The sequence below is a fragment of the Halichoerus grypus genome, chromosome 6 (genome assembly GCF_964656455.1).
Source record: "Halichoerus grypus chromosome 6, mHalGry1.hap1.1, whole genome shotgun sequence".
In the NCBI taxonomy this organism is placed as follows: domain Eukaryota; kingdom Metazoa; phylum Chordata; class Mammalia; order Carnivora; family Phocidae; genus Halichoerus; species Halichoerus grypus.
Genome location: NC_135717.1, coordinates 120,239,550 through 120,254,338, shown reverse-complemented (window position 1 = coordinate 120,254,338; position 14,789 = coordinate 120,239,550). Strand labels below are relative to the sequence as shown.

Here is a 14,789-nt window from a genome sequence, read left to right as displayed (position 1 = left end):
GACTGCAAAAGTCCCGCTCACTCTACTAAGCCAGTGGTGATCAATTCTGGTTGTTTCCCAAAACCACCTAGGGAAGTGTCAGACCCTTCTTGTTAGTGGATTTTAATAAAGATACTTGAGACCCATGCCAGATCGACTGTATCAGAATGACCACCAAGATGAATCAGGTGAATCTAACAGAACCCAACTTTCAGAACGATCATACTAGCCCAACGCAGAAGACAATGAAAGAGTGGTACCTGTTGAGTCGGGCCTCCAGATGGCTGCTGAGATACTCAGAAGGGAAGATGGTGTGTTCAAACACAGAGAAGCTGTGTACGTGATTCATTGTCAGTGCCAATTCTGTCAAGTTTAAGTGTAGCTTGTCCATGCTGGGAAGTTGAGAAAGTAAAATGAGCCTTGATTACGGGTCTGGCACTACGTGCTAGTATCTGGGAAGGATTTGTCAGGCCCGTGACCCTTAGACCCTTTCATCTTCTAGGACTCCTAGACCGGTACCTACGGATGCTGCCTTCAAAGGCAAAGGAGGAAATTCACACGTAAGTGCTTCTCCCTCTCTGTCATTCCCCACCACCACCTCCACGTCCTCTTGCAGTATCACCTTCCCTCTTCCCTGTTCTCCCTTCTTTGAGGAGTGCCCACCTGGCCCTCAAGGGCCCAGGTCCTCACTTGGTGACAATGCTGCGGTTCTTCCGGTGACTCTCAGCTCCTGGCTTGTCCCTCTCGGGCTCTCCCTTTCTGGGGGTCTGCTTCTGCTTCATGGTTTTCTTATTCTTGGCCTTGCTGATGGTAGTGGCACAGTGCTTAGGTAGAAGCTGTAGGAACAAACACAAGCAAGTAGAGAAATGAGATTCCTTCCTAGATAGAACTGACAAGAATCCCATCTAACAGGCCCTCCATTAATGTCTCTTCTTTCATTTGTCTACCTTTCTCTCTCTTTCCTTCCAGCATCTCTTTCTCTAATGGGGGCCCATTTGAACTGCACCCACTTCTTTCAGTTTTCACTAAATATCCCTCAAGGTTAGGGCTCAAAGTCTCAAAATGGCCGTGTCTTTTATGGATCAGATCATCAAGTCCCCACCCACATCCTGAGAGAGAGTCTGTCCTGATGGAAAAATTCAAGTAAAAGGATAGGATCTAAGAGCTCCACTCAACTGCACTTTCTTGGATCTTCCAACCTGAGGAGACAGTTGGTTTTTGCTTGTATGGAAAAACCATCTACAATTCATCATGTTCTGTCCCATGGAATCAGCTACCCATACTAGCACAGCCCGCCAGAGACTCAGAGCTCACAACATGACCAGCACTGTCTTTCCACCTTTTTTTTTTTTACAAGATAGTATATTTCTTGCTAGTTAGTTTAAACACCAATTCTACATCCCTTCTCTTCACCAAGATACCCAGTCATCTGCACAGAAAATGTAAGATAGAATTATATATTCTGGTATCTCCTTCAAGGTAATCATCTTAGAATTCTCTCCATTTAACCCAATGCTGCTGAGCATGTGCAAAGCATGTGTGGAAACTCTCCATTCAGAATTACTCTCAGAACAGCGTAAGAGCCGTGAGAAAACTGGTTTTGTTACTTCACAGTCACACTAAAAGATGTGACACTAAAGATATGTCAGCCCTGAAATGGTGCCAAAATGTCTGTGGTTGATTCTGAAAGTAGTAAAAGACGTAACTCCATTAGTAATGGCAACATCACCAATTATTTTTTGGAAATGATAACTTTGGAGGGGGCGATACTCACTTGGTTGCAAAAGTTCTGGTGTGTGTGAAAACAATTACTCATATCATGTTTTCGTCATCCTTGATAGAGCACTGAGCAAATCTCTTTAACTGTGTCCCTTGCATGTAGTAGGAATTCAAATTGAGTGATGAGTATACTCATAATCGTACTTGTTTGCCTATATTCTTTGCATTCATTTTTTAAATTTCTTTCTAACATGTATTTGTATTCCCTTTTCCCTTAAATCAGGACATTCCCCAAGGGCAGGGATTGTGTAAATTCCTTCTGGGGCCCATCCCAAAACCCAGCACAGAGCTTCGTGCCCAGTAAGTACCAAATAATATAGCAACTAACATCTGTTGAGAGTCGTGTACTAAATATTTAACATACTCAACTTCATTTCATCTCTATGATACCTCTACAAAGGAACAATTTTTATCCACATTTTACATATGAGAAGATGGAAGGTTATGTAAGTAATAATATTAACTGTCCATATGTATACACAACACACACACACGCATCCTGGCTCATCCTTCTCCCAAAGTTGCTACAAAGCCTGACTCAAACCCAGGAAGGGTGGGTAGTCTAGGAAACCTAAAAGACTCCAGGGCAACAGCAGAAGCAGCTCCTAATTTTCAAATTTTCTGAGATTTAGATTGAGCTCATCGTGACCAGGTGCTGTGAGTCAGTCAAGGGAAGGGAGAGAGGGGAAAACAAGCAAATAAGGACAAGAAAGCAGCCCTGAGGATAAACACAGAGGAGAGGTCTGGAAATGGTTACAGAGCCCCAGATCAGGGTGCAGATGGACAGAAAGGTGAGACAAGACAGGTGATGTTGGGGGGCCACCGTCCTAACTATATGTACACAGGGCAGAGAGAGGAGGGGAAAGAAATCAGAAAGTTAACTCATCTCTCAGAACTCTTCAAATGACAGCACTGATTTTGCTGGTGTACAGCTGTTCAAATAAGAGTATTTTTAGATACATCTATCTAGTCCTGAGGGAGCAAAGACTGAAGGGTTACACCAAGAAAAGAAACCTGCCATAAACTCAAGTACACAAAAGCCCTAGCCCTACTTGGGAGAAAAGGTTAGAGAACTTGGCGTTTGAGAGAAAGACAAGGGAAACAGAGGGAAACTGAATCAGAGACAGAAGTCTGAGCCTACCTGCTCGCTCAGGTTTCGTTGTTCAGCACAGATCTCCAGGACACAATTGCTGGTCTGCTTGGCCAACTCTTCCAGGAAGGAGTTGCAGTGATGAAGGCTGTGGTTCTTCAGGTGGGGGTACTTTGGGAAAGAGGAAGCAAGGAAGAAATTGTCATCACCAAGACAGCCACTTCTTCCTCATAATCTGCTCTGATCCCCTGGCCTGAGCCACCACTCCTTCTACAGAAGAAGAAACTCAGACCCAGAGAGAGGACACATTCTACATCAAGCTGAGACATTTCGGGACACGTGTCACATACCTATGTACCCTTTTTACGACCAAAACCAGCGCTTGGAATTGTGTTTTGGGGAATAAGGATGAGATGTGATTAGAGGGATGGCAGGGCTTGGCATCCAGGGTACGCACCTCCTCTGGGCACATCTCATGAGTGCAGTGGACAAAATGAGCACAAATCAGGGGGAAAGCGATGGCATAGCGCAACATGGAAGGTTCCTCCAGGGTCATAGCAAACATCTTCTCGAAGGTGCGGAGATGGAAGCTGCAGAAAAAGGGGAAGGAGACTTAGAACCAAGGTTCTAAGATTGAGGTGCTGCTCCCTTTGAGGTGGAAAGAATATCCATTCTTTCAACAAATATTCATTGATTTTCACCCCTCCCTCCTTCATTTCCATACACTTGTTTGTTTGTTTGTTTTTTGAGTAAGCTCTACGCCCCACATGGGACTTGAACTCATAAACCCAAGATCAAGAGTCATATGCTCTATCAACTGAGCCAGCCAAGTGCACCACATTTCCCTACTCTTAAGGTAGACAGGAAACCAAGAAACTTAACCCTTTTAGACTTTTATACTGGACCCCATGGCAGTTTAGTGCTAATCTTCTTCCCTTCCCTTGTACAAAATCTGCTATTCTTCCCTCAGAACCTCTATGTGATTTGGGCCATTCTTCCTAATTTAGAAGTCCTTGAGTAATACTAATCCACATGCCTCCCAAATTTTGCCCACTCAGGCTCCAGAAAACTTTCTCAGGTTAATTCCATGTTGCTAATCTTTCCTCAACCCTATAGCCTCTCAACATCATGCACTCTTTATACACTTTCTTATGTTTGCAATTAATATGTTGATGTCCTTTTCACATGTGAGTGTTGTATCTCCCCACCAGTACTGAATGCAGAGAGCAGAGTCAACATCTTGTGTTGTTTGTTTGATCTACCAAAGGACAGAGTTATGTACAACAGTGGTCACTTGATAAATGCTGAATGATACCTAAGGAAGACAAACTAAGTTTCATTCTCCAAAGGCCCTAGTCTCCAGCTCTCTCAATTATTTTCAGCTCTCTCTACTAAAATTCCACATTTCTCATGTCTCTTTTAAATCACAATGTCCCAAGAATAAAAAGAAGCTAAAGAAGGTTCCAAAGATAACAGTGTGGGAAAAGCCATAGTGGTGAATTATCCCAGATAATTATCCTAAAGAAAGCCAAAACAAAAGGAAACCATCCTCAAATTCCTATCAGTTGGTAGAAGCTGGAATGAGTGGGTTCGAGCACCTGCGTCTAAGGAGGTCTCAAAGAAAAAAGGTTTTCCCATCTGTAGGAAGGAATTGCTGTTCTCCACAGAGGCCAGGAAAGAGATCAGGTCAAATGATAAAGTGCTCTGAATGAGGACATACCAGAAAGTAGACAAGTCAGAAGTTTCCACCAGTATATTCTCTACTGAGTCCAGCATTCGGGAGTGAAAGACAATGAGATTCATCACCTTGGCTAAGTCAGGGTTCTCATGCAGGTGCAAGGGAGCCTTAGCCACACTGGTATATGCCTGTGGTTGGAGTCAGAAAAATGGTGGAGAAGAACAAGATAAATGAGAAGTACTGCCTGCTTTGGAGCTACAGTTCGGCTAGGGTTTGTCCTGCTAATCAGCCATTTTCTTTTCTTTTTTTTTAAGATTTTATTTATTTATTTGAGATAGAGAGAGGGAGAGAGAGGGAGTGAGAGCATAAGCAAGGGGAGCGGCAGGCAGAGGGAGAGGGAGAAGCAGGCTCCCCACTGAGCAGAGAGCCCGACCTGAGCCAAAGGCAGATGCTTAACCCACTGAGCCACCCAGGTGCCCCTCAATCAGCAGCTTTCAATGTTGAATCACTCTATACAGGAGAGATTAGGAAATAAAAGGAGAAGGAATTGTTGCAGAGGAAGAACCCTCAGAATGGGAAACCATTAACAGGAACAGACCTACCTGTAGACGGAACCAGTCCAGCCTCAAACCAGAGAATTCAAATTTCTCTCCACTCTCAACTGTAAGAAAAACAGAAGTTTAAAAGAAAAATAAGAAAACAGCACCCTATATCCAACTCCACAGAAGGGTAGATCCTTTTCAAAGTCATCTTGTCCTATTCCCTGGCTCGAGATCAGTATTTCTAGAACAAAAGATGTTCACCCTTATATAGACCTTTCCTCCTCCATGTCCCTCCAATTACCTTGTTTGAGATTCAGGGAGGAGAGAGTACTGACGAATGAGGACATTATAATGGACTCCTCCTCAGGACACACAGACAGGTTCTAAAAGAGAAGTTGGAGTTGCCATCAAGTGGGTAGAGGTTCCACCAGGATAGAAACAAGGACCACAAGGCTCACTCAGTACATGAAGGTACAAGAACTGCTAAGCGCCAAAAACAGGAGGAGCTAAGCAAGAGATGGAGGGAACTCCCTGGCTTCCCTGCCATGCTAACACCCAATTTCTCTTTATTTTTCTCTTCTATTTTTATGTAGCTTCATGTAGGAGGAAAAGAAAAAGACTACGGAGATTATTAGTCTTTTTTTTCCCCCTTTTAACAAATGTAGAGAGGAAAATCGGGCTTTTTGACATACAATCTACGGAGCATGAAATTCAGCCACGGTGGTCCCCAAGGGGAAATGACTGGGGATTGCCCTGACATTTCCAAAGTAGAGGCAATTGAACTTACTTGAATGATGTCACTGAGTACAAGAGCATCAAATCTAGCCAGGTATTGAAGGTGGTATTGCTGTATCACTTTGATGTGTCTTCGGACCAGAGCCCTAATCTCCTCCAACAAGAAAAGCAGTTCTGCAATGCTCCTGCAAAGTCGAGCATGAGAACAGGGAGATTGTGAGACTCGAAATATCAACTGAGACAAAGGCAGTGCAGACACTGAGACCTCCTGAGGTCATTGGATGTCTCCCTGTCCCTTCCCCCAGTCCATCAAAGGTCAAGATTCTTAACCATGTCGAGTACTAACGAGTCAGCATAGTCCTCAGGGGTCTTTGTCTTGGTGACGTTTTCTGTGTGGCGAACCAGCCAGGTGACCTCATCACGAATGAAGGACAGGGCCATGAAAACATAAAGGGCCTAAGGAGAGGACAGGGACTATGAGAATTTTCAACCGGAAAAACAGATTTCAAAGCACAGAGAACTATCATGATAATACGCATATGGATACAATTGTGTAGCCCCATCAGCAATAGTGTCCAAAAATAAACCCAGAGACCCACAAAAAACCATATGAAACAGAATCAGACATGTACATATGTTGACATTAGCTCATAGCCGATACTTTTTCAGCCCTATTGAATCTTAGAAATATTTACTAGGCATTTCTGTGGTTTGGGGGAAAAAAAAAAAGCAAGCTCTGTCTTCAATTAGTTCACACTCAAATAGAGGATAAGACAAGTACACAAATAGCTATGATATACTACCCCCTGATGGTGCTCAAAAAAGAGAACCAAAAAGTTTCAGGGTACTCCGAGAAGATTCAAGGGAATCAGCATATACATATACAAACAGATCACGGAAGACTCAGAAATGCAAAAACCCATGAATGCCAAGTCACTCCCCCCCCCCAATAGAGCCTTTTATCATTGGTCATCATGCCCCTGCCAACATTTCTTCTTTCCTCTTGCCTTGGGACCCAGTAGTCCTGGCTCGTCAGTTAACACGCTCTCCAGCTCCTTCACTGCCATCCGCAGAAATTGGCGCCGCTGACAGTGAAACTGGCCACTAAGGAAAGAAAGTGGAAACTAGAGAATAATGCCTCTCCCATCCTTAAAAATCCTCCTAAGGCATTTAGGAAGGGGTGTCAGGTAGGAAGAACGTTCAATGCTACAGTTAGACTCGGTAAGAAAACATACGACACTGTGGGGCAGCTGCAAGCTCTTGGGTTGAAGCAATAAAGCTGTACAGAGACCCGGGGTGGCTTAGGTGAGAACAAAGGAGGGATTCCTATTCCAACCCCCCTTTGGAGAGCCCATTCCCCACCTTTACCTGTTCGCAATTACATATTCCTTGCTTTCCTTTATGTCTGCCACTCTCTTGCCATACCTGGGGATTGACACGAGCACAGCAGCGTTGGCCACCCCGCCGATTAGAGGCCTTGTCCCACCTTCCCAGTCCTGAGAGATTCCAAACTACAGCCTATGTACGGGAAGCATGGGCAGCCCTCACTAGCAGGATCTTTGCAAACCCGACTTTCCCCCCTGGCCTATTAATCAGAGGCTCACAGAACTTAGAGATTATCCAGTTCTCTTCACTGTTTTGCAGATGAAGAAAATAATCTCTAGGGAAGAGAAATGACTAGCCAGGGGTTACATAGGGTTTTAGTGGCAAAGCTGGGACTGGACTTCTCGTCCTGTCCCAAGGCTGTTGCCTTGACACCATGAGGCCGAAGTACTCTTCCAGGTTGGAGGGAAATAAAAAAGGCAGAGCATCACTCCAGCTCTACCTTGGATCCCACCTATCTCCTCTTAGAATTTGCCTTTATCAGTTATCTCTTTGTCACTTTAATCTCTCCCTCTCGGCTGGTCTTCCAACACGTGAGTTCAAAGCCTCCCTTATCCCCGAAAGACCTTCACTTGGCCCTGACGTTCTACTAAACTTTCCCATTCTCCCACACTACCAAACTCCTCCAAAGAGACACCTAAACGCTTTTTACTTCCTCACCTTTCACTGACCCCTGAATCCCACAAGGTCTTTGACACTAAAATACTACTCTTTCTAAAGTCAATGTGAACGGCTGAATCACCAGATGGCCTTTTCATTGCTCTGTTTGTCTATAATATTTGACTCTCCTGACCATATCTCTTTTTTTTCTACTAGTGATCCATGCTCAAAACTCCCACATTACCTTAGGCTCTGTGTGCTCCCTGTGTTCCTTATATCTGTCTCCTCTTGTCCAGCATCACTCTTGCCACTGCATTAGTCAAACTTCATAACCTGTCTTTTGCCTCCTCCAAACCACTCCCTTATTGAACTTGGCACAGAATCAAAGAAATTTAGGGTTGGAAAGTATCCTAATTAAATCAGGATTCAACTTCACGGCATTCCTGGGAGATAATTATTTCAACCTCTACATCATATGATGGAAAGTGACAGGATTAAGAGTCAAAAAATCTGGAATTATTTCCTAATTCCATATTAACTGAGTGACATTGAGATTGAGCTCCATCTTCTCATCTGTAACAAAATATATTAATACTTATACCTGAGTATAAGTAACATAAAGATCAAATTAGATCATTTATGCCAAACAACTCCCTACACTATAAATTTTACACATTAGTTGTTGTTCTTAGTGATAGGGAACTGAACCTCTTCAAACATGCCTTCCATTCCTTAAAAGCAATAATCATTAGAAAGTTTTATAGGTATGTAGAAATGGATATAGATATAGACCCAAATCCACCCCTGTAACTTGTAATTATTAATCTTAGATTTACTCTCTCTTAACTCTGACAATGATTTTTTTTTATGATAATACCCAGTTGTTGAGAGTATGAGGAATAAGTATTCTCATAGACTGTAGATAGTAATACATCTGTTTGGAAGGCAATTTGGTAGGAGCTATTAGAATTTGAAATATGCGGGGGCGCCTGGGTGGCTAAGTCGGTTAAGCGTCTGCCTTCAGCTCAGGTCATGATCTCAGGGTCCTGGGATGGAGCCCTGTGTTGGGCTCCCTGCTCAGCGGGAAGTCTGCTTGTCCCTTTGTCCCTCCCCCCACTTGTGCCCTTGTTCTCTCTCTCTCAAATAAATAAATGGAATCTTTTAAAAAAATTAAAATGAAATAAAATAAAATTTGAAATATGCATACCCTTTACCCCAGCAATTCTAATTCTGAGAATCTACCTTATAGAAATGTTCACAAAGATATATGTCTAAGAATATTCATTATAGCATTGTTTGTAATGATTTTTTTTTAATTTTTTTATTGTTATGTTAATCCCCATACATTACATCATTAGTTTTAGATATAGTGTTCCATGATTCATTGTTTGTGCATAACACCCAGTGCTCCATGCAGAACGTGCCCTCCTCAATACCCATCACCAGGCTAACCCATCCTCCCACCCCCCTGTAATGATATTTTTTAAAAAGGAAACAGTCTCAACTATGCCTCAAATAAAAAACAAAGAAAGAAAAGTGGAAACAGTTCAAATGTCCATCATAGGGGATTAGGTAAATAAATTACGTTTCAACCACATAACAGAATACTATTCAACTGTTAAAAAGAATAAGTCTCTATAGACTGATATGCACAGATATCCAAAATAGAGTAAGTGAAAAAAAGCAAACTGCAGAACATAATGTAGAGTGTGGATCCACTGCTCTTTAAAAATTGCTTATATAAGGTTGAAAATACATGCACATCTTTACATGTTTATATATACACATAGGCATCTGGAGGATATACACCAAACTATTCTGGGAGATGAGACTGTAGTCAACTTCCACTTTGTATTTTGTACATGTTTGGATTTTAGTTTACAACTATAAAAAATAATGAAGGTATTTGACCCCTTCCTCAATCCAACACCTCCTTCTCTTTATAGTTCTCTATCCTTCCCGTCAAAAACGTCTTAAAAGAGTTACTTATTAAATTTGTTATCTCCCATTTGCTTCTAAACCCACCACAACCCAGCTTTCAACCTCAGCACTCAAATGAAGTTGTCCACAGGAAGGACCCTGAGACCATCTTTTTGCCAAATCCAATGAACATTTTTCAGTCCTCACTTTCTTTGACCTGTCAATGTCATCTAACGTAGATAACTGATCCTTTCTCCTAAGAATACTTTCTTCCCTGGATTTCTGTCTTCCCTCTCCTCAAGACCCCTAAGAAACTCTCACGATAAGATCAGCTGGCTCTTATGTCTCACCCTTTCCAGCTGCTAAGTAAGTCCTCGGTGACCTTGTGCACCTGGAGCACGTCCTCCCGGATGAGGGTGATGTACAGGGAGCCCTGCAGACACAGCTTCCACAGCTTCTGGCACTGGCTGTTGGAGTTGAGGCAGCCGTTACAAAGAAGAAACCCAACTGCAGGTGGGTGAAACAGTGCAGAGGAAGACTTTTAGAATTTTCTATCCATGTAAACTGCTGCTTCATCGATTCCCACCTCATCCCACAAAACTTACTGATAATCCAGCGCTCCATCACTTCCACAGACAGGTACTCACAGGCCATCTGTGAGAAGGGAGGCAGAGATGGTCAAGCCGTTATTGAACTTGGTCTCCCCCTAAAGACTAAGGCCATCAAGACAAGGGCAGTCAAGCTAGAATTTAAGTGCCAAAACCAACTTTTATTTTGCCAGACTGGATCAGGGCACTGTGATAAGCCAGTAGCTGGGGAACCTGCCAATAATAGAGGTGAGGCAACCAGAAGTGGGCTGAGGAAAAACAAATGCAGTTGAGAAAAGGAAGAGGAAGTTGGGCTGGAAGTCAGGACAAATAAAAGGTTTAATATAACTTCTCTTCAACAGTTCAGAAAAGCTCAAAATACTCAAAACATTCTCATGATTTCTCCCTCCTTTGGATTCTTTTACCACTTAAAGTGGAAATCACTCATTTGGCATTTCTCATTCATCTTGTACCATCCCTTATATTTTTATGACTATATGGCATATATTCCCTTACAAGACTCTAAGTTCTTTAAGCATGGATGTTGGGCCCATAGTAATTGAACAAAAATATGTGTTAATTGACACCTATGTTCAAGTTCCTGCTAGGCTGAATAGTGTCTAATGACTCACTTTCATCTACCCATTCATTCTATGATTAGTTATTACATTCTTTCTATGGGCAAGCACACACTAATCCTGGTCCAAACAAAAGCTCCAACCCAACCATGATTTTTAGCTACAAGAGATGATCAACTTAGATGCACATCCTAGAAGAGGCTTAAAGCACTCTTAGAGATGCTATTTCCTGAAAGCACCCTCTACAGAGATGGCCTTGGCAAAGAGAATGCCATCACTGACAAGAGGAGAAGGGAACGTACTGTGTCTGAATTAGCAGGGTTGATCATGGCTGGGGGGCTGCTGATGAGACTCAGCAGCTGGGCACTGCGCCACTGCTCAGCCCCCTGGTTCCTCCTGACGAAAAGGAAATGCAAAGAGAGGAGGGCTTCACTCACAGCCTGTGGGGAGAAACAAATGAATCCTTAGTGTCAATGATGAAGACGATATACTTCCGCTGGAGGAATTCCCCACTCGCTCAAGGAACTTGCCTTTGTGTGAGGCCCAAACTCCTCTGTCAGCTTCTTCAGAGGGTGGTCATACTCTAAGACCATCTGCCCCAGACGGGCAAAACTGGGGTCACTGGAAGAAAGCATAGGCAAGAATAGTTACAGGTCTCCCTTAACCATGATGTAAACTCTTGTGTTTGCATGTAGGATAAAGACATGTGCATAGGCTGGCATTCCCCTCCACCTCCAAAGATATCTATACTGAACTGTGAATTACATACATGGATAACCCATTCCAGGCCCAAGTGCATTAAGCTATTAGATAGAACTACATAATTTGGGGCAGGTCCATGAAAGTTTCTTCCTTGTAAGCACCCAAAATGGTGTTGAACACATGATAGGTACTCTATGAATTCATGTTGATTAGTCATAATTCGAGTGATATGCCTAGACCCAAATTTGTATACAACCCAAAAAGATATATATACATTTAAAGCTAATGGGTAAGGCATGTGCCTAGGTATTCATGTAGACACATGGGAATACACATCATACATAGAACAATGTGTCACAGCCTCCTCTGATCCCTCTGGTCTTCATTTTTTCAGCCCTTAAATACTTTTATTATTTGCACTAATGGAGGGGCACAGAATTTCAGATAATCCAAAATCCATTTATATTTGGCTTCAAATGTATTATCGTACATTACTTACCTCTAATGGCTTTACCTTGCTAATATTATTCTTATCAATACTTAAAAAAAAAAAAAACTTTCATTTCCTTTTACAATAACCTGAAAAGCACCGTGGAAGCCAGCCCAGGATTAAAAACTGATCAGACACAATGCAAATTGGATAATCCACTAGCAGATATTCAAGAGTTAACTATATGTATTGTATTTTTTTTTAAGATTTTATTTATTTATTTGACAGAGAGAGACACAGCGAGAGAGGGAACACAAGCAGGGGGAGTGGGAGAGGGAGAAGCAGGCTTCCCGCCGAGCAGGGAGCCCGATGCGGGGCTCGATCCCAGGACCCTGGGACCATGACCTGAGCTGAAGGCAGACGCTCAACGACTGAGCCACCCAGGCGCCCCGAGTTAACTATATGTAAAAGTGCAGTATACTTGTTGATGTGTATGCCATTATAAGTATTTAAAGTGTTTTTATTTTGCCTGGGTCATCATGTAGATTACAGGTTCTCAAGTGAGAAAACATGGCTTCTATTTCCTTTGCATCCACCTTGTACCTCATACCACCATGTATGAGATTCTTCATTTCCTATATCCCCTTCACTCACCCATGCCCATGCAGCATCTCATGGGCACAGTTGTACATGCCGATGAGGATTCGGCGGTCCTCAATCCGTGACAGAAGTAAAATAACTGAGGTGTAAGTCACAATCAAGTCCAGGTAACTCCGAGTGAAGTCAAAGTTGAGATTCTACAAGGAAAATACATAGGAACCCAAGAATAGTAAGGTCATTTAATCCCCATTTCACCAACCATTACAGATAGTGCCAAATAGACTTTGAAAGGGTCTCTTTAGAAGGAAGACTGGCAGGATGGAAAATTCAGAAGGAGAACATTGGAACAACAGTCAGGGGTTAAAAGTGAGCTCAAGATACAAAAAGCCCAGGAGATATGGTAGCATCTGGAGGTTAGAAGAGGTGCAATAAGAACATTTTTGTGTAATTTTTATATTAAATCATACTTCTGATTTACTTAACACATATATACTTTAACTTTAGCACTTGATATAAAAGAATTACAGTCCTAGAATGAATAATACAGTATATTATATTATATTGTATTATATTATATTATAATCCTGAAGGAATAGCCATTCTTCCAGTCCCTTCCCAACCCACACTGTCCCAACCAAGACCTTTTCTATGGCTCTGAGGATAGAAGAGAATTACAAAGAATCTTACAATATCAAAATGGCACTGGCAGGCATCAATGGTGTTGAGAAGTTCATATACATGATCCTGGGGGTAGAATTGGAAATGAGAATGAATAAAGGATAAAGAGAAGATGACATGTACTACCAGAATTTTAAGGGAAAGGTTCTCTCCCTTATAGGTCCTAGACAGCCACCAAATAACATAAGGGAAACATTGCTGAATAGAGGGAGTTCCTTCTCAGAAAGCCAGCAGTGGACCCCTATCAAGCTTACCCTACCATATGCTCATGTTTCCAAAGGCACAAGTCACTACTATATTATGCACACTCTCTGATTTTATCATCCCAGTTCCCCTTCCTCCACAAAAAAAGATTATAAAATGAAGATCATCTGATAGGCTCTTTCTTTTTTTTATTTTATTTAAATTCAATAATTAACATATAATGCATTATTAGTTTCAGAAGTAGAGTTCAGTGATTCATCAGTTGTATATAACATCCCATGCTCATTACATCACATGCCTTCCTTGAAGCTCATCACCCAGTTACCCCATCCCCCTACCCCCCTCCCCTCCAGCAACCCTCAGTTTGTTTCCTATGGTTAAGAGTCTCTTATGGTTTGTCTCCCTCTCTGATTTCATCTTGTTTTATTTTTCCCTCCCTTCCTCTATGCTCCTCTGTTTTGTTTCTTAAATTCCACATATGAGTGAAATCCTATGATAATTGTCTTTCTCTGATTGACTTATTTCGCTTAGCATAATACCTTCTAGTTCCATCTACATCATTGCAAATGGCAAGATTTCTTTTTTTTTTTTTTTTTTTTTTTTGATTGCTGAGTAATAGTCCACTGTGTTTTATCCCACATCTTCTTTCTCCATTCATCTGTTGATGGACATCTGGGCTCTTTCCATAGTTTGGCTATTGTGGACATTGTTGCTATAAACATTGGGGTGTAGGTGCCCCTTCGGATCACTACATTTGTATCTTTGGGGTAAATACCCAATAGTACAATTGCTGGGTCACAGGGTAGCTCTATTTTTAACTTTTTGTGGAACCTCCATACTGTTTTCCAGAGTGGCTGTACCAGCTTGCATTCCCACCAGCAGTGTAAGAGGGTTCCCCTTTCTCCACATCCTCTTATAGGCTCTTTCTAAGATACCAGAAATCAGGCCCATTTTTATTGATGAATCCCAAAGTTTGTTCTTGGATTCCATCTCCTGCTCTCAGAAATTAATCATTAACAAGTGGGAATACTACCCAATTTTCTATGTGTTTCTATTTACTGACCACCTACTATGTGCTAAATACTTACAGGTCATTTGTATATACTTCCTTTAACCCTCATTCCAGTGTGATAGGGATTTTTTTCTTTTCATACATAATTTTACCTAAATAAATATGCGGTTTTATTGTGGATACCTCCCTCCCCCTGACATTAGCACCCACCCTCCATCCTGTGCCAACCCCCAGGTAAACCAGTTTAACAACCCAGTATGGCCTTTCTTAATTTTCTCCCTATTTATACAAT

The 14,789-nt window shown here is 42.1% G+C and overlaps 1 protein-coding gene across 2 annotated transcripts in view; it reads right to left on the bottom strand.

Annotated features, from left to right (window-relative positions):
* NCKAP1L (NCK associated protein 1 like) overlaps nt 1–14,789 on the bottom strand; it is a 43,278-nt gene that overhangs the window by 20,084 nt on the left and 8,405 nt on the right. For both annotated transcript variants that reach the window (XM_036124250.2, XM_078076096.1), the window contains exons 4-20: nt 13,291–13,347; nt 12,658–12,800; nt 11,402–11,492; nt 11,174–11,311; nt 10,312–10,360; nt 10,057–10,213; nt 7,172–7,228; nt 6,811–6,907; nt 6,150–6,259; nt 5,856–5,988; nt 5,370–5,451; nt 5,129–5,187; nt 4,569–4,714; nt 3,306–3,438; nt 2,900–3,019; nt 670–815; nt 240–371 (exon numbers count right to left, since the gene is read on the bottom strand). In XM_036124250.2, the coding sequence (XP_035980143.1) occupies nt 240–371; nt 670–815; nt 2,900–3,019; nt 3,306–3,438; nt 4,569–4,714; nt 5,129–5,187; nt 5,370–5,451; nt 5,856–5,988; nt 6,150–6,259; nt 6,811–6,907; nt 7,172–7,228; nt 10,057–10,213; nt 10,312–10,360; nt 11,174–11,311; nt 11,402–11,492; nt 12,658–12,800; nt 13,291–13,347 (1,850 nt within the window). The remainder of the gene's footprint in view (nt 1–239; nt 372–669; nt 816–2,899; nt 3,020–3,305; nt 3,439–4,568; nt 4,715–5,128; nt 5,188–5,369; nt 5,452–5,855; nt 5,989–6,149; nt 6,260–6,810; nt 6,908–7,171; nt 7,229–10,056; nt 10,214–10,311; nt 10,361–11,173; nt 11,312–11,401; nt 11,493–12,657; nt 12,801–13,290; nt 13,348–14,789) is intronic.